Source organism: Cololabis saira, chromosome 23 (genome assembly GCF_033807715.1).
Source record: "Cololabis saira isolate AMF1-May2022 chromosome 23, fColSai1.1, whole genome shotgun sequence".
Classification (NCBI taxonomy): domain Eukaryota; kingdom Metazoa; phylum Chordata; class Actinopteri; order Beloniformes; family Belonidae; genus Cololabis; species Cololabis saira.
The window spans coordinates 832,930-860,192 of NC_084609.1; the positions used below are offsets into that span (position 1 = coordinate 832,930).

The 27,263-nt window shown below is 43.3% G+C and overlaps 1 protein-coding gene across 2 annotated transcripts; it reads left to right on the plus strand.

The window, feature by feature from the left end:
- Positions 1-1,346: 1,346 nt before the first annotated feature.
- Positions 1,347-27,099, plus strand: LOC133424434 (NACHT, LRR and PYD domains-containing protein 12-like). 2 transcript variants are annotated; one of them, XR_009770880.1, is made up of 12 exons: positions 1,347-1,467; positions 2,550-2,642; positions 4,268-4,355; positions 6,282-6,507; positions 6,620-6,667; positions 8,421-10,218; positions 13,148-13,321; positions 13,419-13,592; positions 20,688-20,861; positions 20,973-21,158; positions 25,392-25,438; positions 25,542-25,625. XR_009770880.1 is itself a non-coding variant. In XM_061715044.1 (12 exons), exons 2-12 carry the CDS (start codon positions 2,581-2,583, stop codon positions 26,090-26,092), a joined length of 3,513 nt encoding a protein of 1,170 aa, XP_061571028.1. In that variant the 5' UTR covers positions 1,347-1,467; positions 2,550-2,580; the 3' UTR covers positions 26,093-27,099. The 2 variants fall into 2 exon arrangements, 1 of the variants encoding a protein (XP_061571028.1); XM_061715044.1 differs by having other exon boundaries at positions 20,973-21,143; positions 25,542-27,099.
- Positions 27,100-27,263: the final 164 nt, after the last annotated feature.

Below are 27,263 nucleotides of genomic sequence, written 5' to 3' on the forward strand. Positions count from 1 at the left end.
GGAGCTGTCGTCTCTCACCCGGACCAAGCCTTTCACGGCTCCACCGCTTATTAGAAGCTAAAGGAACAAACTCTGATTATATTGTTTTTTAGCTCGCTGTCACACTTCTTCATTTGGTCATTCCAGGGATTGTTTTGCTGAGATCATCCACGTCCAGCCGGAATAAATTAGGAGGTAAAAACAGGAGAAAGTGAAGGGAGGAGCTTATGTGGAAACAGATCTAAATAGTGTCAGTCTGCGTTCAAGGCTCAGATGGAGCGTTTCCTTCAGGAAACTCAGGTTGGTTTATTTTACACTTCCATCTATTGTGAAGCTGTTCTTTTGCTGTGAGCGATTGTAAAGGGTTTAATCAGGGCAGGAAACGGGTCTGTCCCGGGTCTCAAGAGGATTCTGTCCACCAACCTAAGGTAAGGTGTTTATCCCTGTAAAGCAGCTGAGCAGCTGTTTCCAGCTGTCGAAGATATTAAGGAGCTCCAGAGCGGGTAAAGCTTTGTGTGTGTGGGGGGGGAGGGGGGACTTTTACATGATGAAACGTATTTACACCTTCAATGCACCGAGAAAAACCCGCCTGAAGACGGAAGTGTCACTCAGAGAGTCTCAGGCCCCGTTTCCATGAAGCAGAAACGCTGGTGTTTTCATGCGTTTTGGCCGTCCATTTACACGAAAACGAAGCTCAACGTTTCCAAAAACCATCATTTCTGAAAACTCCGGCCAAAGTGTAGATTTTTAAAAACTCCGTCTTCACGTTTGCTTGTAAACGGAGAGAAACGGACATTTAGGCTTCAGAACGTCACATTATGAGACAGAAACGTCACCACACTGCAAAAACCCAATCTTAACAAGAATATTTGTCTTTTTTCTAATTAAAATGTTTCATTTTTAGTCAAAAAAATGTTGAGAAAAAAGTCGAGAAAAAAGATGAAATTTTGAGAAAAAAGTCGAAATGTCGAGAAGAAAGTTGAGAAAAAAGTGGAAATTTTGAGAAAAAAGTCGAAATGTCGAGAAGAAAGTTGAGAAAAAAGTGGAAATTTTGAGAAAAAAGTTGAGAAAAAAGTCAGAATTTTGAGAAGAAAGTCGAAATTTACATGAAAACGAAGCTCAAAGTCTCCAAAAACCATCATTTCTGAAAACTCCGGCCGAAGTGTAGATTTTTAAAACCTCCGTCTTCACGTTTGCTTGTAAACGGAGAGAAACGGACATTTAGGCTTCAGAACGTCACATTATGAGACAGAAACGTCACCAGCATCATGAGTGACACCTGTGGTTACAATTAGTTTGTAACCGTCAATATTTTCTTGTAGTTTACCTATTTTATATTCTAACGTCACACTTAAAAGTAACTTAAAAGGAATAAATTAGGAGGTAAAAACAGGAGAAAGTGAAGGGAGGAGCTTATGTGGAAACAGATCTAGATAGTGTCCGTCTGCGTTCAAGGCTCAGATGAAGTGTTTCCTTCAGGAAACTCAGGTTTAGGGGTGGGTATTGGGAAGGACCTCACGATACGATACGCATCACGATACTTGATCCACGATACGATACACATTGCAATATCCCGATTATGCGATATCCCGATTATTCTATTCTACATAGTTCACCGAAAAATGTAAAAATGCATTACACATCTTAAAATCCAAGTTGTATAAATGTACATCAGATGATAGTGATGGATCTTAAAATCAGAGTTGCACGTTCATCAGATTATAGTGACAATTCATGGGACAAACTGAGACAAAACTGAGACAAAACAATGTTTTATTATAACTATACGTCACACTAAAGTTACAACATATTTGTATATGTTTTTCATATTATTTACATCATATGAAATTAACATTAAATTTAGTATGAGGTTGCTTTAATTATGTGGCAAATGATAATAAACACAAGAAAGATGGAACTAAAACCAAGGACAGGCACAGTGATCAGTCAGTATAGATATAAATCCATAAATAAATAAACCTCTGTCCATTATTTTTCATTTTTTAAGGACAGGCAATTGTGTTATATAAAAAATAAATTATAAAATGAAATAAAACGTGAAATAAAATCTGAGCTCAGTGCAGGAACTCCCAGGGTTGGTAGAGAGTGGCAATGCCCAGGACTGTCACTTAGGTAGGAGACCTGGGGGATAGAATGGGAAAAAGATCGGGGATAAAAAAAAAATTAAAAAAAAAAATCGATATTAAAATTTTGAATATCGATATTGAATCAGCTGGAAAAGTATCGCGATATATTGCCATATCGATATTTTTGCCCACCCCTACTCAGGTTGGTTTATTTTACACTCCCATCTATTGTGAAGCTGTTCACTTGCTGTGAGCCTGACGTGCAAAAAGAGGCAACGCAGACCGAGAGGCTGTGATTGGTCGCTTGGTAGAAACACATTTCCGTTTCCGGTTCGTGAAGCAGTCGTGAACTTTCAGCGCTCTTTTCTTCGTGTGTGTGTGATTTTTTTTGGGGGTTGTTTTGCGCAAAACCATAATCCAGGCTTTACACCACATTTGTCCCGCTTGTATCATAAAGGTGAGTTGATGTTGTTTCCTCTGCAGATGAAGGCAGGAAGTGTGTGAAGGCAGCAGCATGGATCAGTGTGAGGACGAGACAGTTCCTCTGGAACAGAAAAGAGGACAAGGAGCTCAGAGGTGAGACAAGCCTAAACCCAGACCAAGACCAGAGAGTAGGGAAGCCCCGATACCATTTTATCACACCGAGTACGAGTACGAGTATTTTCACTTGTGTGCTTGCCGATACCGAGTACCAATACGAAACTTCTACCACAAAAATAACTAGGCTAAAAATGAAATGAAAAATGCAATGAAGTGGAAGGAGGTTTTATTTGCAACAGATAAATTTAATAAAAATAAGAACTCAGCCGGCTGGGCTTTCCTCCACGGCCCGGTCAGCCCCCCGGCTAGAGCCGCGCCGACAGCCCACTCAGTCCCAACACTGTGGGTCATCTCTCCTCTCTTGCCATTGTCTGTCACTGTTGCAGAACCTGAGCTAATGTTGGCTGTTGTGGTCTTGCTGTAGCATTAGCAAACTCCGTATCCTCAGCTAAGGCTCAGAACAGAGCTAATTATTCAAAAATAATCCACTTCAGAAGTTTGGAATGATTTGTTCTAGTGATGCACCGATTGTTCGGTAACCGAAATTGTTCGGCCGAAAATGGCAAAAAAACACTTTCGGTGTTCGGTGGAATAAGTGGGAAAAAAAACGAACAATTAATAACGGCGTTGTAATATAAGGAAATAGACTGGCCGCTCCGTAACTGTTGCGCACCACATAAAGCGTTGACCAACCAAAAACTAACCACATAAGAATTTTACCAACATTCACCAGCAGGTGGAACCAAAACAACATAAATCAATCTATTACAGGTGCGTTTAGATGACGAAATCAAACGTGGAAGAGCGTGGAGTGAAGTGGTGCGGTGCAAACATGTCAGCAGTGTGGAAGTATTTTAGAGTGGCAAAGAATAATACAAGAATGGCTGTTTGCAATGAATGTTCTGCTCAAATATCTAGAGGGGGCACATCTGCAAAGTCTTTCAGCTACAAGTTTGATTTATCATTTGAAATGATAAAAAACCCTGAGCGCTTTAATGCATTTTTATTGTTTTAAGGCCTATGTTACAATGTTCAGTCAGTTAAGCCTAACGTAAGCTCAAATATGGCCAAAAAATGTATTTTGCTAATTTATTTATTTTAAGTTATTGTTCTTTGCTGGTATAATGTCTGCTGGAATATTTAAGAAATGCTGGGAAATTAAAAAAATTTCAGTTTTTTATGTTCAACAAATGTTTTCTACTTTGTAATTTTGTAAAAGATTTTCTTCTTTTAAAAGCATGCTTATATCAAATTTATTTGATTAATGCAATGGTGAAAAAATTGGCAAAATAAATGAAAAACTGCCAATACAACCATGTTCGGTATTGTTCGGCATTCGGCCAAGTGTTTATTATTATTTTCGGTTTCGGCCACAAATTTTCATTTCGGTGCATCACTAATTTGTTCAGAACACAAACAATAGAGGAAGAGACAGAACGTGAATAAAGCAATTAAGGTGCAGCAGAGATCGTCTGTGATGCAGAGATCAAGGTGAATAACACAAACCTTGACTGATGCGTTTGAGTGGATGACTGAAGCAGCCGTCTGTACATAGAGTGTTATCGCTTCACAACAAGACTTCAGAAGCTGTTACTTGGACCTGTCAACCAATCACAGTCCAGCATCTGCAGACCAATCCTCTTTTCTCTCCATTTCTGCAGCAGTCAACTTCAAACACATGACGATGAGACTTCTCAGGACCAGGATGACTCCAGGGAAGTGATGACCTCCAGGAGTGACAACTATACTGTAAGTCAAACTGCTTCCAGTCTTAAATCACAACCTCCTTTGTTCCTGAATGAGCAACTCAAGAGTTCCTTGTTCTTCAGCTTCTTCAGCTGATGGAAGCAAAGATATCTCTCTTTCAGAGCAAATGATGTTACAGACAACAAATATATCACGTTACCACGTTAGTTCCTTCGTTTCAGTCAGACGTTGACTCTTATTTTGGTGCCTTTGAGCGCATGACTACTGCACTAAATTAGTGCTGGTCTCTGCCGTTGCACTGCTAACTTGAAAAGAACGGTGTTGCACGCCTATGAACTTGGTTTTATAAACGTGATTCTAACGTATAAAAATATGTTTCCTCTAAAAGTTACACAATCCCCAACTGCTGAACGGAGACACACGTCGAAATTGGTGTGTAAAAATGTATGTTCCGCCCCCTATTGTGTTTGCTCTCTGTTACATGTAGTGTCGGTCCAAAGTTGTCCAGAGTTGCCCAGGTCTTTAGTCCCTTTGTCCTGAGAGTTGTCCTGAGGATTGTCCACATGTCCTGAGGGTTGTCCACATGTCCTGAGGATTGTCCTGAGGATTGTCCACATGCCCTGAGGATTGTCCACATGTCCTGAGGGTTGTCCACATGTCCTGATGATTGTCCACATGTCCTGAGGGTTGTCCACATGTCCTGAGATTGTCCACATGTCCTGATGATTGTCCACATGTCCTGAGGGTTGTCCACATGTCCTGAGATTGTCCTGGGGATTGTCCACATGTCCTGAGGGTTGTCCACATGTCCTGAGATTGTCCTGAGGATTGTCCACATGTCCTGAGGATTGTCCTGAGGATTTTCCTGAGGATTGTCATGAGGGTTGTCCTGAGGGTTGTCCACATGTCCTGAGGGTTGTCCACATGTCCTGATGATTGTCCTGAGAGTTGTCCTGAGGATTGTCCTGAGGGTTGTCCTGAGGATTGTCCTTGTCACTCCGAGTCTTTGGGGAACAATTTCATCAGACTTTAAAGTCTATGTTGTCCAGGTCTGTCTTGAGAGGGATGAGGGTGTTCCACTTTTGCTCTTTAATAATAATAATAATAATACATTTTATTTCTAAGGCGCCTTTCTAGGCACTCAAGGTCGCCGTACACAACATGTTAAAATAATAGCAGAATACATTTAAAAACAACATCAAAAGCATTAAAAAAAACAGCAGAGGGCACAGGGATCTCTTGGATTTAGTCCTGCAGCTTTAGTCTTTGGTCGTGCGGTGGGTCGTCCTCTTCAGCTTCTCAAGGGAAAATGGTGGATGGAAACATCTCACACTGAGCACAATGTGCTTGATTATGTCAGTCATTTTCAGGAGCGTCTTCATCATGCGTGTCAGTTGGCACAAGAGCTGTTGTGTTGTGATATGACATCGATGTAGACCAGGGGTAGGCAACCCTGGTCCTCGAGTGCCACTGTCCTGCATGTCTTAGATGCTACCCTGCTTTAACACACCTGATTCTAATTAATCATCGTCATCAGCTTTGCATCCAGGGCTGCACAATTCTGTTTATGACACAGGTACTTTTATCACGGTCTGCTGAAGCAGGTTAGCATGTAAGACATGCAGGACAGTGGCACTCGAGGACCAGGGTTGCCTACCACTGATGTAGAAGATCGGAAGCCCATTACTACCAGACTGGACGTAACGGGGTCAATGGTCCATGGTCCATCTTTGGTTTTACTGGGTTGGCTGGAGTCCCCTCCTGCCAACAAGACCTGCAGGTCCAAACGTGGCCCTGTTGGCAGGGAAACATGCAGGGCAGCGACCCTTGAGGGTCAGAGTTGGGAAACACTCATCTGTAACCCATTTTCAGAGTTCTGGATGTTCCTGAGTTTGTTCCAGTCCATCTGATTCTCTGTCAAGAATTCAGATTTTAAGACTTAATTTATGATGATTTATTTCTTTAAAGGAGGTAAAATGGTGGTTGAAGGACACTTTGGAGAGTTTGGACTCCAGGGGCTTGGAGGAATTCCAGTGGTGCCTGGTGAATGCAGATGAATCACAGGATGGTTTCAACCCGATCCCAGTGAGTTATCTGGAGAATGCGAACAGATTGAAGACAGTAGATCTCATGATGCAGAGGTTCTCCTCAAAGACCAGAGAGGTGGCCGAGACGATTTTAAAGAAGATGAAAAGTGAGTCTACAGAGTCTGTTGTGGAGAAAGAAAAACACAAAAACCATCTTACTATGAAGATTGTGTCCTGTTTAAACAATAACTGATAATATGTTTCATTGACCTCCAACAGAAAAAACTGTTGTCCAGGAAGATCCAGTCTCTCCAGCTGGTGCAACAGGTAAATGGTCCCCATCAGTCGCATTGATTCACTTCACAAAAAGTCTCCTGTGAAATGGGTGTGTTTCCCTCCTGTCAGGATGCTCTCGATGGAGCCTCTGTAGAGGCTGCTCCTGATGGGGCTCTGGCTTTCCTCAGTTTAAGGAGGAGTAGAGGCGCTCTTGAGCCTTCTTGGCCAGTGATGCCGTGTAGGTGTCCCAGGAGAGGTGACGTGCACACCCAGGAACTTGGTGCTGCTCCATTGATAGAAACAAGAGCATGCTGGGAGTGAGCTCTGCTGAAGTCCACAACAATCTCTTTTGTCCACATTCGGAGAGATTGTTGTGTATGCACTACATGGTGGCTAACCTCACTCCTGTAGTCCATCTGTTCCACATGGTGGCTAACCTCACTCCTGTAGTCCGTCTGTTCCACATGGTGGCTAACCTCACTCCTGTGGTCTGTCTGGTCCACATAGTGACTAAAATCACTCCTGTAGTCTGGTCCACATGGTGGCTAACCTCACTCCTGTAGTCCATCTGTTCCACATGGTGGCTAACCTCACTCCTGTAGTCCGTCTGTTCCACATGGTGGCTAGCCTCATTCCTGTAGTCCGTCTGGTCCACATAGTGGCTAACCTCACTCATGTAGTCTGGTCCACATGGTGGCTAGCCTCACTCCTGTAGTCCGTCTGGTCCACATAGTGGCTAACCTAATTCCTGTAGTCTGGTCCACATGGTGGCTAACCTCACTCCTGTAGTCCGTCTGGTCCACATGGTGGCTAACCTCACTCCTGTAGTCTGGTCCACATAGTGGCTAACCTCACTCCTGTAGTCTGGTCCACATGGTGGCTAACCTCACTCCTGTAGTCTGGTCCACATAGTGGCTAACCTCACTCCTATAGTCTGGTCCACATGGCGGCTAACCTCACTCCTGTAGTCCGTCTGGTCCACATGGTGGCTAACCTCACTCCTGTAGTCTGGTCCACATGGTGGCTAACCTCACTCCTGTAGTCTGGTCCACATAGTGGCTAACCTCACTCCTATAGTCTGGTCCACATGGTGGCTAACCTCACTCCTGTAGTCTGGTCCACATGGTGGCTAACCTCACTCCTGTAGTCCGTCTGTTCCACATGGTGGCTAGCCTCACTCCTGTAGTCCGTCTGGTCCACATAGTGGCTAACCTCACTCCTGTAGTCTGGTCCACATGGTGGCTAGCCTCACTCCTGTAGTCCGTCTGGTCCACATAGTGGCTAACCTAATTCCTGTAGTCTGGTCCACATGGTGGCTAACCTCACTCCTGTAGTCCGTCTGGTCCACATGGTGGCTAACCTCACTCCTGTAGTCTGGTCCACATAGTGGCTAACCTCACTCCTGTAGTCTGGTCCACATGGTGGCTAACCTCACTCCTGTAGTCTGGTCCACATAGTGGCTAACCTCACTCCTATAGTCTGGTCCACATGGTGGCTACCCTCACTCCTGTAGTCTGGTCCACATAGTGGCTAACCTCACTCCTATAGTCTGGTCCACATGGTGGCTAACCTCACTCCTGTAGTCTGGTCCACATGGGGGCTAACCTCACTCCTGTAGTCTGGTCCACAGGGGGGCTAACCTCACTCCAGTATTCCGTCTGGTCCACATGATGATTAACCTCACTCCTGTAGTCCGTCTGGTCCCCGTTGCTGATGAGTCCCAAATCTTGATTGTTTTTAGAATTAAGTTGCTGAGTGAACTTCATAAAACACTAAATCTCTGTCTTTACGTTCCTTCATTAAGGTATGGTAGTTGAAGTTTGTAAAAAGTTGAAGTCTAAGCTGCAGAAGAAGTACCAGTGTGTGTCTGAGGGGATCATTAAAGCAGGAAAGAAAATCCTTCTGGATAAGATCTACACGGAGCTCTACATTACAGAGGGAGGGACCGGAGAGGTCAATGAAGAACATGAAATCAGATATATTGAAGCAGTTTCCAGGAAACCAGAGAGAGCAGAAACAACCATCAGACAGGAAGACATCTTTAAACCCCCACCTGGAAGAGGGGGATCAATCAGAATGGTGATGACGAAGGGAGTGGCCGGCATTGGGAAAACAGTCCTAACACAGAAGTTCAGTCTGGACTGGGCTGAAGGCAGAACCAACCAGGAAATCCAGTTCCTGCTTCCATTCACCTTCAGAGAGCTGAATGTGCTGAGAGAGGAGAAGTTCAGCTTGGTGGAACTAGTGCATCTGTTCTTCTCTGAAACCAGGACAATCTGCAGCTTTGAAGAGTTGCAGGTCGTGTTCATCTTTGACGGTCTGGATGAGTGTCGACTTCCTCTGGACTTCCACAACTCTACAATCGTCAGTGACCCCAGAAGGTCCACCTCAGTGGATGTGCTGCTGACAAACCTCATCAGGGGGAAACTGCTTCCTTCTGCTCGTCTCTGGATCACCACACGACCCGCAGCAGCCAATCAGATCCCTCCTGAGTTTGACTATGTTGACATGGTGACAGAAGTCAGAGGGTTTACTGATCCACAGAAGGAGGAATACTTCAGAAAGAGGTTCAGAGAAGAGGAGCAGAACAGCAGGATCATCTCCCACATCAAGACATCACGGAGCCTCCACATCATGTGCCACATCCCAGTCTTCTGCTGGATCACTGCTACGGTCCTGGAGAACGTCTTGGAGAACGTCCTGGAAACCAGAGAGGGAGGGGAGCTACCCAAGACCCTGACTGAGATGTACACCCACTTCCTGGTGGTCCAGGTCAAACTGAATAAGGTCAAGTATGATGGAGGAGCTGCGACGGATCCACACTGGAGTCTAGAGAGCAGAAAGATGATCAAGTCTCTGGGAAAACTGGCTTTTGAGCAGCTGCAGAAAGGAAACCTGATCTTCTATAAGAAAGACCTGAGAGAGTGTGGCATCGATATCAGAGAGGCTTCAGTTTACTCAGGAGTGTTTACCCAGATCTTTAGAGAGGAGAGCAATCTGTACCAGGACCAGGTCTTCTGCTTCATCCATCTGAGTGTCCAGGAGTTTCTGGCTGCTCTTCATGTCCATCGGACCTTCATTAAGTCTGGAGTCAACCTGCTGGAGAAACAAAAGAACATCTTCAGGTGGTTTGAAAAAATAGCTGTGACTAAGCTCCATCAGACAGCTGTGGACAAGAGCTTACAGAGTCCAAACGGACACCTGGACTTGTTCCTGCGCTTCCTCCTGGGTCTTTCAGTGGACACCAATCAGACTCTCCTACAAGGTCTGTTGAAACCAAAACAAAGAAGTTCACAGAACAATCAGGAGACAGTTAAATACATCAAGAAGAAGATCAGTGAGGAACTGTCTGCAGAGAGAAGCATCAACCTGTTCCACTGTCTGAATGAACTGAACGATCGGTCTCTGGTGAAGGAGGTCCAAGAGTTCCTGAGGTCTGGACGTCTCTCCACAGATGAACTGTCTCCTGCTCAGTGGTCAGCTCTGGTCTTCATCTTACTGTCATCAGGAGATCTGGAGGAGTTTGACCTGAAAAAGTTCTCAGCTTCAGAGCAGGTTCTACAGAGGCTGCTGCCGGTGGTCAAAGCCTCCAAGAAAGTTGTGTAAGGACGAACACGGACACATCTGTTTTAATTACAATCACATGTTGTGTTCTTGGAGGAAACCAGTTACAGTTTTTCACAATTGATCAAATGCATTTATTGGAACATCAGACACAATGTGCACAACCTGAAACTCATGTTTCATGTGGCTGAACCAATCCTGCTGAACTCCAAGCACATTTACTGCTCTAGACTCAAATTCCCATTCCATACCACACATTTCACACAACACTACACACAATTCCCAATATCCTGCACACTCTTCCTAAATTCCCTCTCTTGCTGTTCACACAGAACACACAGTCAATCACATTTCTAAACTCCAAAAGCTGTTGTGCAATACGAAATCAGAAATTTGCAATTGAATTACAGTTTTTCACAATTGTTTAAACACATTTCCTGATACACTACCTCACTTTCTCAAAACTCTAAACAAAAATTACAAAACTCACACACAAAATGCAAAATCCTACACTTCTCTTGCAAAAGCACACTCTACCCTCAAAACAGTGTTAACTCTTCACTAAATGGTATTTCCTTCTCAAATGCCAAACACATACATCATTTGAGTGGACATTTCTAAGCACCCACTGAACACTGATGTGCAGAATGGAAGACACTATACTATGAATGGAAAACACTATATGAATGCCTCAGTAAAATCATCAGTCAATCATCAGTGTTACACCTTCAGCTGTTGGATGTAATATATCACCATATAGTATTCTTATGTATAGGCTACTCAAATAGAAAACAACACAATTCTTTACTGTAACAACAAATAATATTTTACAGTATTTGGACTCAAAATGTTCAGTCCACTGACATCACAGCAAGCTGTGGATGAAAACTTGACAGAAAATAGAAACAGAACAAAAGTATTAGGCTGCATCCCACCTTTCATCCCTGGCTGGCCACAGGACCTCATCCACGTCCTCCATGGCCTGCAGCAGTGGGATCCGTGTCTGAGGATTTCTTTCGTATACCTTCCATCTCCAGGCAGAGAAAAACTCCTCAATTGGGTTGAGGAAGGGAGAGTATGGAGGGAGATATAGGACATAAACTTCTGGATGGACCCTGAACCACTCACGGACCAGAGCAGCCCGATGGAAACTGACATTGTCCCAGATAACAACAAACCTGACCACCTCTGTGTCCTCCATCTGGTCTGGCTGGACAATGATATTGTAGAGCTGGTCCAGGAATGCTAGAAGAAGTGCAGTGTTGTAGGGGCCAATGGTGGTGATGGAGGCATGGTGATGGAGTACAAATTGTTATGTTCCCTCCACGTTGGCCAGGGACCTCTGTGATGGCACGCTGGCCGATGATATTCCTCCTTCGGCGCCTTCTTTTTACAAGGTTGAACCTCGCTTCATCAATGAATATGAATTCAATGGCAAATTGCTGATTGCAAATTGCACAACAGCATTTGGAGTTTAGAATTGTGATTGACTGTGTGTTCTGTGTGAACAGCAAGAGAGGGAATTCAGGAAGAGTGTGCAGGATATTGGGAATTGTGTGTAGTGTTGTGAGAAATGTGTGGTATGGAATGGGAATTTGAGTCTAGAGCAGTAAATGTGCTTGGAGTTCAGCAGGATTGGTTCAGCCACCTGAAACATGAGTTTCAGGTTGTGCACATTGTGTCTGATGTTCCAATAAATGTGTTTAAACAATTGTGAAAAACTGTAATATTCATTGATGAAGCGGGGTTCAACCTTGTGAAAAGACGGTGCCGAGGGAGGAATATCATTGGCCAGCGTGCCATCACAGAGGTCCCTGGCCAACGTGGAGGGAACATAACAATGTGTGCTGCCATCAATTTGATTGATTTGATTTGATATGTTTATTTGGTCAAGTTATAGAAGTCAGTAGTCAATACAAAGTTGTTTTTTTGCATGTATATCAAACAAGGACCAAAAGGTGTAGACTGAAGCCAAAGCTTATTTTGTCTACCCTTTTACAGTAACACAATGTAACCACTATAGTGCAAGATTTGAAAAACAAAACAAAATAACTACATGAGAAGAAAAAAAAAAAAAAAAAAAAAAAAAAAAAAATATATATATATATATATATATATATATATATATATATATATATATATATATATGTATATGATAGAAAGAAAGAAACAAAGTAAATAAATAAGAAAAATAAATAAATGTTGCTCAAACTGGCAAACTGGACTCAATCACCACGGCGTCCTCCATCACCCTGCCACCCTTGGCCCCTACAACACTGCACTTCTTCTAGCATTCCTACTCATACTGTAAAATATTACGTATTTGTTGTTACAGTATAGAATTGTGTGTTTTCTATTTGAGTAGCCTATACATATGAATACTATATGGTGATATATTACATCCAACAGCGGAAGGTGTAAGACTGAACATACAAATGCATGATTCTGCTGAGGCATTCATTCATTCATATAGTGTTTTCCATTCATACTATAGTGTCTTCCATTCTGCACATCAGTGTTCAGTGGGTGCTTCGAAATGTCTACTCAAATGATGTATGTGTTTGGCATTTGAGAAGGAAATACCATTTAGTGAAGAGTTAACACTGTTTTGAGGGTAGAGTGTGCTTTTGCAAGAGAAGTGTAGGATTTTGCATTTTGTGTGTGAGTTTTGTAATTTGTGTTTAGAGTTTTGAGAAAGTGAGGTGGTCTATCAGGAAATGTGTTTAAACAATTGTGAAAAACTGTAAATTCACTGTTCAACTAAGTTCAGGTTCATGTGGGACCAGTTCTTCTCAATGATTCATCTCAGGAAACTTTACATGTAGAGAAGAGAAACAGAGCTATCAAAATGATCAATACTTATTAGTTGAAATAATCAGCATTCATTGATATATAATTTATTTCTTTGTTAAATGACATTATCAACTTTTAAATGACCTCGTGATCTCTCTTTAATCTCCTCTGCAGACTGAGTGGCTGTAACCTCTCAGGGAACATCTGTCCACTTCTGTCCTCAGTTCTCAGCTCTCAGTCCTCCAGTCTGACAGAACTGGACCTGAGCTACAACCACCTGCAGGATTCTGGACTGAAGAAGCTGTGTCCTGGACTGGAGAGTCCACACTGTCACCTGGAGTCTCTCAGGTCAGGATTCATTCAAGTCTTCTCCAAACGCTGAACGTGTCTGCAGCAGGACACCTGAGCAGAGGACATGCAGCAGACCTGTGTTGTGTGTCTGCAGGCTGTCAGGCTGTCTGATCTCAGAGGAAGGAAGTTCTTCTCTGGTCTCAGCTCTGACCTCCAACCCTTCCCACCTGAGAGAGCTGGACCTGAGCAACAACGACCTGCAGGATTCTGGACTGAAGCAGCTGTGTCCTGGACTGGAGAGTCCACACTGTCAGCTGGAGTCTCTCAGGTCAGGATTCACCAAGTGTTCAACTGTGGACCGTTACAACTGTTTGTTTGGTTGTTTTATTAGATCCCCGTTAGCTGCTGACCTTTCACAGCAGTTTCTCTGGGGTCTCATCAGAATCATCAGCTTAATTACAACATTATCATTAATTGTCCCGAAGTGGGGTGGATAGGACCCAGATGCAGGAGACCAGGAGACAGGAATTGCAAAAATAGTGATTTATCAACAAAAAGTGCTGCTGAGCAGGATCCAAGTACCAGAATATAAACGTGACAAACCTGACCAGAAACATGGAGAGATGTAACAGTCCAGACCAGCAGGGAGCAACGGAAAGACCAGATATACAGAAGGGTTGACAAGACACAGGTGACGACAATCAGGGTAGACGGGAACAAGGGAAGTCAAGACAGAACTGAAACACAAAGACACAGGTTTCAAAATAAAACAGGGGCTAAAGAACCAAACCGTGACATTAATTAAATACATAAACATACATGTTCACAACTCAGGTACAACAGACACTAGGAAACCTGCTTGGTTCTGGTTCTTGGGACACACAACAAACCAGATCCAGATTAACCTCAGGGGTCTGGGAGCTTCATAGGAACTAACAGATCCAGATGAACCTCAGGGGTCTGGGAGCTTCATAGGAACTAACAGATGCAGATGAACCTCAGGGGTCTGGGAGCTTCATAGGAACTAACAGATCCAGCATGTATTTTGGTCCAAGACCATTCAGTGCTTTGTAGACCAGCAGGAAGATTTTAATCGCTATCCTTTGACTCACTGGAAGCCAGTGTAGTGATTTCATGACCGGTGTAATATGGTCCAGTTTCCTGGTGTAATGTGGTCCAGTTTCCTGGTGTTTGTAAGACTCTGGCAGCAGCGTTCTGGATCAGCTGCAGCTGCCTGATAGATTTCTTGTTCAGGCCTGTAAAGATGCCATTGCAATAATCCAACCTGCTGAAAATGATTGCATGAATACGTTTTTCTATGTCTTGTTTAGACAGAATCCCCTTAATTCTAGAAATGTTTTTTAGGTGGTAATAGGCAGATTTAGTGATAAACTTTAGATGGCTGTTGAAGTTCAGGTCTGAGTCAATAATTACACTCAGATTTCTGGCTTGATTTGTAGCTGTCAATGACATGGAGCCAAGGTGAGCGCTGATCTTTTCCCTTTCAGTTTTAGGGCCAAAAATGATCACCTCTGTCTTTTCTGCATTTAGCTGGAGAAAATTCTGGAACATCCACTCATTGATTTGGTGAATACAGTTGCACAATGATAGTAGGGGACTGTAGTCATGTGGTGACACTGAAATATAAAGCTGTGTGTCATCGGCATAAGTATGGTAGGAAATGTTGTGATGTTCCATAATCTGAGCTACCGGTAGCGTATAGATGTTGAATAGAAGCGGTCCGAGAATGGACCCTTGAGGAACCCCACATGTGATCATAGTTCTCTCAGACTCATGGTTTAGAATTATACAAAAAAATGCCCTATCTTGCAAGTAAGATTTAAACCATTGAAGCACAGTGCCGGTAAGTCCCACCCACTTTTCCAGTCTGCTGAGAAGAATGTTATGATCAACTGTGTCGAATGCAGCACTCAGATCCAATAATACCAGAACAGAGGATTTGTCTGCATCATTATTCAGATGAATATCATTTAAGACTAGGGATGTCCCGATACCATTTTTTCACACCGAGTACGAGTAAGAGTATTTTCATTTGTGTACTCGCCGGAGTACCGATCCGATACTTCTACCACAAAAATAACTAGACTAAAAATGCAATGAAAAATGCAATGTATTGGAAGACAGGTTTTATTTGAAAGACAAATTCAATTTTAAACAAAACTCAGCCGGCCGGGCTTTCCTCTGCGCTGTCTCATCGCAGGAACATCAACTGCGCATGTGCGGTGCTTCACCTGAAGCCGTCCGTGTGAAACAACACAAACAATCAAATAGAATTTAAAAATGATTTTACACACTCTTGTACAGTAGGTGGCGGTATGCACCTTAAAGTTGGTTGCGATCCGCCAATAAAACAGAGAAGAAGAAGAAGAAACAATCCCATTGTTACAGTCCGGTTATAGAGAGTGATACCCATGAGTGAGACTGGCAGCGCCGTTTCAGGCAAGATAGTGACAATTAATGTAAGCAGGACGTCAGCAGGGTGGACATATTTCATAATAAGGGACGAGAAGCAAGACAGACTGCGGGCTGTCGACGCGGCTAATGCGGCTAACGCGGCTAACGCGGTTAACCGGCTAATGCGGCTAACGCGGCTAATCGGCTAACGCGGCTAATCGGCTAACGCGGATAACCGGAATGTAACAATGGGATTGTTTATGTTGTACTGTGAGTTATGTGGAGTGTTTAATAAAGTTCCCTGTGAGTAAGGTTTGTCCAGTTTGTATAATTAAATAGTTTATATAATTAACAACAATAAAATATCGGTGTGTGGTATCGGAGAATTTTTGCGAGTACAAGTATATGAGGGCAGTATCGGCCCCAATACCAATACCAGTATCGGTATCGGGGCAGCCCTATTTAAGACTTTGATGAGTACAGTCTCAGTGCTGTGTTGAGGCCGAAATCCAGACTGAAATGCATTAAAGAGGTTGTTTTGCATTATAAAAGCATGGATTTGTTGGAAAACGACGTTTTCAATGATTTTCCCCAAAAAAGGCAGATTTGATATTGGCCTATAGTTACTAAGTGTTGTAGCATCCAGATTTGATTTCTTTAGAATTATTACTGCAGTTTTTAAGGCCTCGGGAAACTGGTCCGTTTGAAGAGAAATATTTATTATCTGCAATACATCCGGAGCTATGCAGTTAAAAACTGTTTTAAAAAAGTTTGAAGGCAGAATATCAAGACAGCATGTTGTGGGCTTTAATTTTGAAACCGTTTCCGTTAGGGTTTTGTAATCTAAGGGGCAGAACTGTCCCAGCTTTACTAGACAGAAAGGCCTGAGTGTTATCATTCCTGAGCTGGAGCTGCACATTGCTTGTCTAATCTGTAATATTTTGTTTAAAAAAGTCAGCAAAGTCATTGCAGGCCTTTTCAGACAGCAGTTCAAAGGGGATTGAGGCTGCGGGGTTTGTCAGTCTTTCTACCACAGAAAACGGTGTGCGAGCATTATTACTGTTTTTATCGATAATCTCTGAAAAATACGATTGCCTTGCATTCTTCAGTTTCTGGTTATAGTTGCGAAGACTCTCTTTATAAATGTTGTAATATACCTGAAGTTTGTTTTTGCGCCACTTGCGTTCTGCTTGTCTACATATCCTTCTCTGTTCTTTAACCAGTGTGGCGTTTCTCCAGGGTGACTTTCTCCTCCCGGACAGAACTTTGGTCTTAATTGGGGCGATAGAATCAATAACAGTCATAACATTGGAACTGAAACTGTTAACAAGGTCATCAACTAGAACTAAGGAAAGGGTTGGTGATGGTGTAAAACCCTGGGTGAATAATGCACAGGTGTTATCATTTATATAACGCTTTCTGATTACCTCTGCTTCACCTTTCATAGGATTGGCAACAGTGGTCATTTTAAACAATACACAGTAGTGATCAGACAGAGCAACATCGTTCACCACAACCTCTGAGATATTAAGACCCTTGGAAATAATTAAATCTAAAACATGTCCTTGGTTATGCGTTGAATCTTTGACATGCTGGGAAAGACCCAAATTATCCAGAATATTTAAAAGTTCCTTAGCACATCCATCTTTGGGATTATCAACATGAATGTTAAAATCACCCACTAAAACAACACAATCAAAATCCATGCACATAATTGACAGTAGTTTGGCAAACTCATCAAAAAACCTTGCATCATATTTGGGGGGTCAGTAGATGGTCAATAAGATTGCTCGACAGGGGGATTTTAACTGAATGGCAACATATTCAAAGGAATCAAATTGACCATAAGACATTTTCTTGCATTGGAAGCTGACCTTGAACAGAGTGGCAACTCCGCCTCCTCTCCTATGTGTTCTTGCTTCACTAAAGAAACTAAAATGCTGGGGTGTTGACTGAATAAGAACTGCTGCACTATTATCCTGACTTAACCAAGTTTCAGTTAAAAACATAAAATCAAGGTTCCGCTTGTTAATAAAATCATTGATTGAGAAAGATTTCCCAACCAGAGACCTGATATTTAAAAGGAGTGAGTTTCGAGGATGACATGCTATACTCAACAGATTAGCCGATTTAATTGAACTTTTTTCATTTCTCACCAGTTTGATACGTTTTCTGTTACCTATCATCACAGGGATAGAGAAAGCTGATTTAACTCCATGGGGCCAAGACTTTTCCTGGGACAGAACAATGTTAATATTGACATCACAGCCTGGACCCGGCCCATATCAGACATCACTGATACGGTAGTTCAGAGGAGGTGGGGGGGGCAGTGACTTTTGGTTAGCCGCTTTGTCCGACGTGGTGGTTTGGGAGGGGTTGGGGGTCAAACAAAGGATTTTGGCATGTTGTTAGTTGTAATCCAATATTCAAGTTTTTCATCCTGTCAGTAAATTCCAGAAATGAGGAGTCCTGACTGCCTGAAGAGAGAAAGCTGGGTGGGCTCTGGGGGGGGTTGAGAGTTGGGTGTCTCCTGTTGGGGCTTGGTAAGACTCCCCCTGTTGGAGTGAGGATAAGGATGATGATGACCCTGCAGTTTCTCTCTGACTTTGTTCTCCTTGTTCAGTCCTTATCTCAGCGTTCTCAACACAGCGACTTATCAGTTGTTTTGGAACATCCTGCCTCTTGTTCTTCTTCTTGGCGGGGGCGGCTTGTTTGTGACGTAGATGATAAAAAATGTTGCTGCTTAGCAACTGTCCACCAGCCTTGTTCAGACGCGAGCCACCTGCCTTAAAGAAATGTCTGCGACCCCAAAATATGTTGAAATTGTCAATTAAATTAATTGATTGAGCAGCACATGCATCTTTGAGCCATCTGTTTAGCATCACCAGCCTGCTGAATCTCTCATGTCCTTGCCAAACCATTGGTACAGGTCCACTAAAAAACACCTCAGTATTTAAGCATGCAACTGTGCTCATCAGATCAGTGAAGTCTTGCTTTAATATCTCCGATTGTTGCTTCACAACATCAAGGGCTCCTGTGTGTATGACGACAGCTCGGATGCTCCGCAGCAATGCTCCGAATCTTCTTTGTGATATCAGACACCATGTCGTTGGTAAAACAGAGTACTTTTGTGTTTTTGCTGCAGAATGATTTTATCTCATTCACAGCCCCGTCGCCCACTATCAGCGTACGAGGCCCAGTCATTAGCTCTGCCTGTAGCCCTTTAGCAAGGGATTTAGCCCCATACCTGTCTCTGGAGCCAGAAGATTAGCCTTCTCTCTGGGAGTCAGGAGTTTGAGAGAGTAAATCTGTTCTCCAGTAGAATCCCTGTGTCTTGGGGCGATTTGCTCTTAGCTTTCGTTGTAGCCTTCCTTCTCTTACCGGGTACTGGGGTTGAAGAGTCATTTCTGTGCGATGGTAGTGCAGGCCAGTCAATGTCGTCCAAGGTCACCAGGTGCCGGGTTCTGCCTGATGACCGTCTTCTCAGATTTGAGGGAGGCGATTTGTAATGCTTTGGCTTCGCACCAAGAGAGTTCCAGGGAGGATTTGTTGATTTATTGCCATTTCTTCCCAGCTCCTGGTGGTGATAGTTAGCTTTCTGTTAGCTTGCTCCCTTTCACTGTTTTGGGAAGTCGCCAGAGTAGATTAATTCCCATATTGTCTATTTATCTCCCCATTCACTTCGTGCCTGTGAATTTTTGTTTCCAGTACTGCTATCTTCTGGAGCAGTTTGTGATAATCATCCATGGAAAAGGAAAAGGGAGGCATCTTGCTGCATCTTCCGCTAGCTGCTGCTAGCTGAGTTCCTCAATCCCCGTCACGATAGCGCAGGCTTGTGCTGCTGATAAGCTACATAAACAAAATGCTCACAACTCAAAGACAACAGACACTAGGACACCTGCACAAAGTACAAAAAATAACATTAAAATCAGCACAATGGCATTCTCACGCTCTGGTTAAGGTCTGGTTAGGTTAATGCATCACTTATGATTGGTTAGAAGTAGGAAACGCTTGTGGTTTTTGCTAAAAATAATAATTTCACATCACTTACGCCACCTCCATCGTCATGGCGACAGCAAACAACATGGTTAAATACTCGAATTTACGTTAAATATTAAAAAACACGGTTTAATACTCGCAATCAAAATACTGTTAAAAATCATAAAAACACCATTAAAACACTGTTAAAACAGCATTAAAAAAATGCTTTTACAAACTGACAGTAACAAACAGTAACTTGCGCATCAAAAACTCATAACTTAGCCACTATAACAAAGAATAATATATACATAATAATAATGTAATAATCCGTGTATATATCACAACAACGGAGCCCATTGACTTCGCATAGGTACAATATCTGTGGTGCTCACACAGAATTATACCATTTCCGTGTTGGTGCCAAGGAAAATAGTGGTGAGAGGTCGTGGGCATTTCACGGATTTTTGTGAGATCAGGTTGGCAAAACTACACACACAAACACAAAAGAAATAGAGGAAAAGGAAACAGTGTCAACACAATAAACAGATTAATAGCTCAATTCTTAACAGTCCATTTTATTCTCCTGAGTAAACAAAAGTTACATACATATAACTTGAGCTTCTTTTTAAAGCTTATCGTATTATCTAAAGTCCAAAGGTCTGGTATTTCCCTCCACACCACCATCGCTCTGTGATTCATTGTCTTCTGTTTTAAGTTACTTCTCCATGGAGGCAACAGAAACTGACCTGCTGATGTTTGTCTCGACAAATAAAAAAAATGATAATCTTCTGTAGAGTGTTTCTGATGTTTTGTCTGGTGCAGGGATGCTGAAACTCTCTATAGCCTTAAGTCAAGTTGAAAACCTTTTTATTGACTTGTCTGTCTTTAATTACTGCATTTAAGTTCTTACATTTTCAATTCATTTTTTATGTTTTTATTTTAAGCCCTTTGAGTTGTCTTGTACATGACATGTTATACACAAACTTTCCTTAATGATCTCATGATCTCTCTTTAATCTCCTCTGCAGGTTGAATGACTGTCACCTCTTAGGGAACATCTGTCCACTTCTGTCCTCAGTTCTCAGCTCTCAGTCCTCTAGTCTGACAGAACTGGACCTGAGCAACAATGACCTGTGGGATTCTGGACTGGAGCAGCTGTGTCCTGGACTGGAGAGTCCACACTGTAAACTGGAGTCTCTCAGGTCAGGGTTCATTCAAGTCTTCTCCAGTTCCAGTGAACATGCTGCTAAACGTGTCTGCAGCAGGAAACTTGAGCAGAGAACATGCAGCAGACCTGTGTTGTGTGTCTGCAGGCTGTCAGGCTGTCTGATCTCAGAGGAAGGAAGTTCTTCTCTGGTCTCAGCTCTGAACTCCAACCCCTCCCACCTGAGAGAGCTGGACCTGAGCTACAACCATCCAGGGGAGTCAGCAGGGAAGCTTCTGTCTAGACTGGAGAATCCTCGCTGGAGACTGGACACTCTCAGGTAGAACACTCTCAGGTAGGACACTCAGGTAGGACACTCTCAGGTAGGACACACTCAGGTAGGACACACTCAGGTAGGACACTCTCAGGTAGGACACTCTCAGGTAGGACACTCTCAGGTAGGACACCCTCAGGTAGGACACCCTCAGGTAGGACACCCTCAGGTAGGACACTCTCAGGTAGGCCACTCTCAGGTAGGACACCAGGCCAACACATGGTCAAAGTTGTGGGGGCCGTCTTCGGGGCCGGGCCGACCGGCAAGACAGTTTGGGGGTTCGCCCTCGGGACGTAGCAGGCGGGTCAGGGGGAAGCCAAGGGACCGGCTTCGGGGGAACCCGGGTCCTCGGTGCTGGCTGAGGGGGGTCCGGGACCATCACAGGAGCAGGAACAGACCGGGGTTGGCGCCGACGTCGTCTCCGTTGAAGCTGAAGGCTCGGGCTTGGGAAAGCCAGGCGCATTCCCCGGAATGGGGACCCCTCTTCCGTGACCCGTAGCATGTTCTTCTCCGCCTCCCGGCAGACGAACTGAAAGAGGGTGATGAGCTCTCCCGCTGGGTCCATCTTGGCTGGTCCGTTCTGTCACGGAGTGGTTTGTTGAGGACCCAAACGCAGGAGAGCAGGAGGCAGGAGTTCCAGAAAACTCAGGTTTATTTGTAAGGACAAACCAAAAACGCTGTGGAGCAGGATCAAAAAGGCAGAACAAAAACAGGAATCCAAAAAACCAGACGAGGAGAACATGGAGGGAGCAAACAGTCCGCACCAGCGAGGAGCAGGGGAAAGACAAGACCAGATATACGCAGGGTTAACGAGACACAGGTGCAGACAATCGGGGCAGATGGAAACAGGAGGGACAGAACTGAAACTCAAACGCCCCGAGTTCAGCACTGCAGGCGCCATAAAAAGAGACATCCCCAAAACTTCTAAAATGCATAGAAATGTATTTATTCTATTTGAAAAAACAAAATGCTTTGCTTTAAAGTTTAAAGAGCCTTAATAGCATTGCACTTGCATGACTGTACAGACAGCCAACCATATAGCACTAGCCTATGCTCCTATAGTAAATATAAATATAGCTACAGGTGAAGGTCGGAAAATTAGAATATGGTGTAAAAGTTAATATATTTCAATAATTCAACTTAAAAGGTGAAACTAATACATTACATAGTCTCATTATATGCAAAGCAGGATATTCTAAGCCTTTATTTGTTACAATTTTGATGATCAAATAATTTATTGATTTCATAAAACATTCTAATTTTTTGAGATTTTTTATTTAGGGTTTTCATAAACTGTGAGCCATAATCACCAAAATTATAACAAATAAAGGCTTGAAATATCTCATTTTGAATGTAATGGGAAATAATATATTATAATATAGCTCTAGAGGCTTCCAGCCCAGTTCGACAGCCTGATGCCTCCGCCACAGAGATCCCCACCCATCCCCACAGCAGTGATGCCCCTGCAACAGAGATCCCCACCCCACCAGCTCCAGAGGTTTCCAGCCCAACCTCCATCTCTCCACCCCCCTTTCATCTTCCTTCTCCCTGCTCTCATCCCCCAACCTTCCTCTAATGCCATTTACAGCTGACATGAACAAGCTGGTTGCTCAGGCTAACACCAGTCTTGCCAGCCCTCGCCGCCCCCATCAAAATACTGCTACTAGTGTATAAATCTCTCAACGGGTCAGGCCCAAAGTTCATCTCTGAACGGCTTCTACACTATGAACCCCCTAGACCTCTTAGGTCACCAGGGACTGGTCTGCTAACTGTTGCTAGGACCAAAACAAATATGGCCAAGCCGCTTTCTGCTATTATGCCACATATAGCTGGAATAAGCTCCCGGAAGACCTTAGATCTGCCCCAACTTTGCTTATTTTTAAAACTAAGCTAAAGACCCTTATGTTTACTTCTGCCTTTAACTGCTGCTAAACTGCAGCACATTTTATCGACTGTTGGGCCCGAGCACCTTCAGTGCGAAGGCCCTATTGTATCTGTAGGAATTTTTTCTTTTTTTTTCTTTCTTTCTTTCTTTTTTTTTCTTCTGACAAAAGGAGGGCCTTTTTGCCCCCCTAAACATGCCCAAAAAGTCACCAAATTTTGCACGCAAACCAGACCTGGCGAAAAATGTTATATTTAATGGTTTGCATTCATGGGCGTGGCAAAATGGCTCAACAGCACCCCCTAGAAAACTTTGTGCCTCAAGCCCCACGATACGGTTTGACATACATGCACGAAAATCGGTGCACACTTGTATCATGGCACAACGTAAAGAAAAGTCTCTTGGAGTCATGCCCGAAACCGAACAGGATGTCGGCCATTTTGAATTAATCGTGTCATTTTGGCGAAATTCATGCCATTCCTTCGGCAGTTAATACGGCCCGAGCCGTAACGTGCCCCCAAGTATGTTATACATCAAAATGTGTGTCTCCATCCTGCGACACCACGCATTACTTTTCTCTTTCAAAAGCGTTACCGTGGCAACGCTAGACGCCAAAAAGCGCGCCCACCCTTCATCTGATTGGTTCAGACAGAAAAAACTTTGTGCCTCAAGCCCCATAATACGCTTTGACGTACATGAACGAAAATCAGTACACACCTGTATCATGTCGCAACTAAAAGAAAAGTCTCTTGGTGCCATGGCCGAAACCGAACAGGAAGTCGGCCATTTTGAACATTCTGAATTAATCACGTAATTTTGGAGCAATATGCCATTCATTTGAGAATTAATAAGGCCCGAACAGTAACGTGCACCCAGGTGTGTTATACATCAAAATATGCGTCTCCATCCTGCGACTACACGCATTACTTTTCTCTTTCAAAAGTGTTACCGTGGCGACGCTAGACGCCAAAAAGTGCGCCCCCCTTCATCTGATTGGTCCATATTTGATAGTTCCCCGAAAGGCACCAAATTTGGCATGCAAGACAGGCCTGGTGATAAATTTGATATTTCATGGTTTGCATTAATGGGCGTGGCAAAATGGCTCAACAGCGCCCCCCAGAAAACTTTGTGCCTCAAGCCCCACAATACGGTTTGACGTACATGCACGAAAATCGGTACACACCTGTATCATGGCGCAACTTAAAGAAAAGTCTCTTGGCGCCATGGCCCAAACCCAACAGGAAGTCGGCCATTTTGAATTAATTGTGTAATTTTGGCGCAATTTATGCCATTCCTTCGGCAATTAATACCGCCCAAACCGTAACGTGCACCCAGGTGTGTTATACATGAAAATGTGCGTTTCCATGTTGCGACTACGGGCATTACTTTTCTCTTTCAAAAGTGTTACCGTGGCGACACCAGATGCCAAAAAGCGCGCCGCCCTTCATCTGATTGGTCCATATTTGATAGTTCTCCAAAAGTCACCAAATTTTATTTCATGGTTCGCATTAATGGGCGGGGCCTAACGGCTCAACAGCGCCCCCTAGAATACTTTTTTCTGCCATAACTTTTGAATGGTTTGACATAAAGAGTCGTGGGTGGTGTCATCGGACTCGGTATTGAGTCCTTGACCATAATTGGTGAAAATTAGCCCCGCCCCTTCTTTTGATTGGCTGTCCCTATTTCCTGCTATAACTTTTGAATGGTTTGACATAGAGAGTCGTGGGTGGTGTCATCAGATTCTGTATGGAGTCCTTGACCTTCATTGGCTTGAATTAGCCCCGCCCCTTCTTCTGATTGGTTGTCCCTTTTTTCTGCTACAACTTTTGAATGGTTTCACATAGGAAGTCGTGGGTGGTGTCGTTTCTGATATGCTTATGGGGGGCGGTGGCCGTGAGTGCGAGGGCCCGTTCATCGCTGCTTGCAGCTTTAATTTCTTATTTCTATTGTAATTTTTAACTTTATTTTTTAATCTTACTGTTAATGTTTTTATTGTGTTCTGTATGATGTTGATTGTAATTCAAGAAGCATATCGAACGTTTTATGTAAAGCACTTTGAGTTGCTTTGTGCATGAATTGTGCTATATAAATAAATCTGACTTGACTTGTTTCACCTTTAGTTGAATTTACTGAAACTAATGAAGTTTTGCAATATATTCAAATATTCCAACCTTCACCTGTATATTACGACATCAATAAATAACAGAGAACCAACACATGTTGCTGTCTTTAATGTATCCTGTCCTTTATTTTGTTCATTATTGTTAGTTCGTTGTTCATGTGTGTGCGAGTGTGACAGACGTGTCTGTGACAATTGTGAAATACGGAATCAACTGTGTTCTGGTCTGACCCCCCCCTCCTCCTCCTTCCAGGGTGGAGCCTGCTGGACAACGATTTCTGACACCAGGTCTGAGGAAGTGTAAGTGTGTTTTTATTCAACCATCTTCACTCGTTCATGAGTCCATCAGTGATCAATAACTGATCAATAATAACTGCAGCTGCTTGTTTGTTTTCTCCATCAGATTCCTGTCAACTCACCGTCGACACAAACACAGTTAACAACTTCATCAAACTGTCTGACAAGAACAGGAAGATGACGTCTGTGGGGAAGAATCAGTCATATCCTGATCATCCAGACAGGTTTGGTCATCTTCATCGTCAGCTGCTGTGTAGAGAAGTTCTGACGGGTCGCTGTTACTGGGAGGTCCAGTGGAGCGGAGAGGTTTCTGTATCAGTGAGTCACAGAAGAATCAGCAGGGAAGGAGGCTCTGCTGACTGTATGTTTGGAGGAAACGATCATTCCTGGAGGCTGGACTGTTCTCCAGGTCATCAGTACCGTGTCCTTCACAATAACAGAGAAACATCCATCACCTCCTCATCTCCATCTCCAGACTCTGGCATAGCAGCAGTTTACGTGGACGTTCCTGCTGGAACTCTGTCCTTCTATGAAGTTGTCTCTGACAGACTGATCCACCTCCACACCTTCAACACCAGCTTCTCTGGACCTCTCTATGCTGGATTTAGACTCTACTGGCCTGATTCTGGTTCCTCAGTGTCTCTGTGTCCAGTTTAGTCTCCAGAGTATCCTGTCAGAGAAACTGAAACATCTTCAGCAGTGATGTTGTTGATGATCAGAGAGCAGTTACTGCTCAAACTCATCCTGTCAGCTCCAGGTGACGTCTTCACTGTAGTTCCATTATCAACCTTGACTTGTCCGTTTGCATTTACATCTTTGTAATAAAACCAGTGACCATGAGAACATGGTAATGTGATGAGCCAAGGTCAGACGGTAAAACGACGTCATCTCCAGCTCTGTGATGGAGAACGATTGGTCCATCACTGATTCCTGCTGCAGAGAAAAACACTGAGAAAAGTTTACACATCACACATCAACCTGACCCTAGAAACATATTTAACCTACATATTTAGGTTTGTCAGCACAGAGAAGAGACTTCAACACATAATCTCTGGTGGAACATTCAGAGTTATGTAACGTGGTCTTTAAGTGGTCTGATTGTAACAGAGGTGAGTTTTCTTTTTTAAATAAAACACATTTAGGTACACGACAACTTCCGAGTGGTTTTTACAGTCTTTTTAAATCAACTTAAACCATAAAACATGAGTCAGAGTTGATCTTTACCTTCAAAGTGAAGCAGTAAAGTGATGAAGAGCTGCAGTCGTGGTGCCATTCTGTCTCTGCTGGATGAAACGATGCTTCTCTCTGCTGCAGGTCTGTACGTGAAGGTGGAACTTCCTGTTTGTGAAGGTGGAACTTCCTGTTTGTGAAGGTGGAACTTCCTGTTTGTGAAGGTGGAACTTCCTGTTTCTGGGAGACTTAACCACTAAAACCATCTTCACAGTAACACCTCTGACCCTGACGTGTCTTTGTTTCCTGAAATATGTGACAACAAGTCAAAGTTACAGGAAACAACCCTGAATGTTTAAAAGTGAACATGCAAAGCTGTTTCTGTAGAATATTTACTTTTGTTACACTTCAGTCGACCCTTAAGGTGGATTTCTTGTAGAAGAGTGATAGATTTGGTTTCCAATAAAATAATAAAAAAGAAAAAATGAACAAAACATTCTTGTTTTTGATTTATTTTCTCAGAAACAGAAACTTCTGTTTGTTTGAACGTCCTGAAATCAGTGAGCTGAGGGTTGAACGTGGTTCTCCAACAACGACCCGGTCCTCCACTGATCCACGTCTACATGTTATACCAGCTGCTGCCACCGGGGGGCGTCTC

What these genes read in the sequence shown, in the direction of transcription:
- LOC133424434 (XM_061715044.1), top strand. Translation starts at nt 2,581, where the DNA reads ATGGATCAGTGTGAGGACGAGACAGTTCCTCTGGAACAGAAAAGAGGA. An exon ending in CTCTCCAGCTGGTGCAACAG is followed by an intron (nt 6,668 to 8,420) that starts GTAAATGGTCCC and finishes TCCTTCATTAAG; the next exon opens with GTATGGTAGTTGAAGTTTGT. An exon ending in TGTCACCTGGAGTCTCTCAG is followed by an intron (nt 13,322 to 13,418) that starts GTCAGGATTCAT and finishes GTGTGTCTGCAG; the next exon opens with GCTGTCAGGCTGTCTGATCT.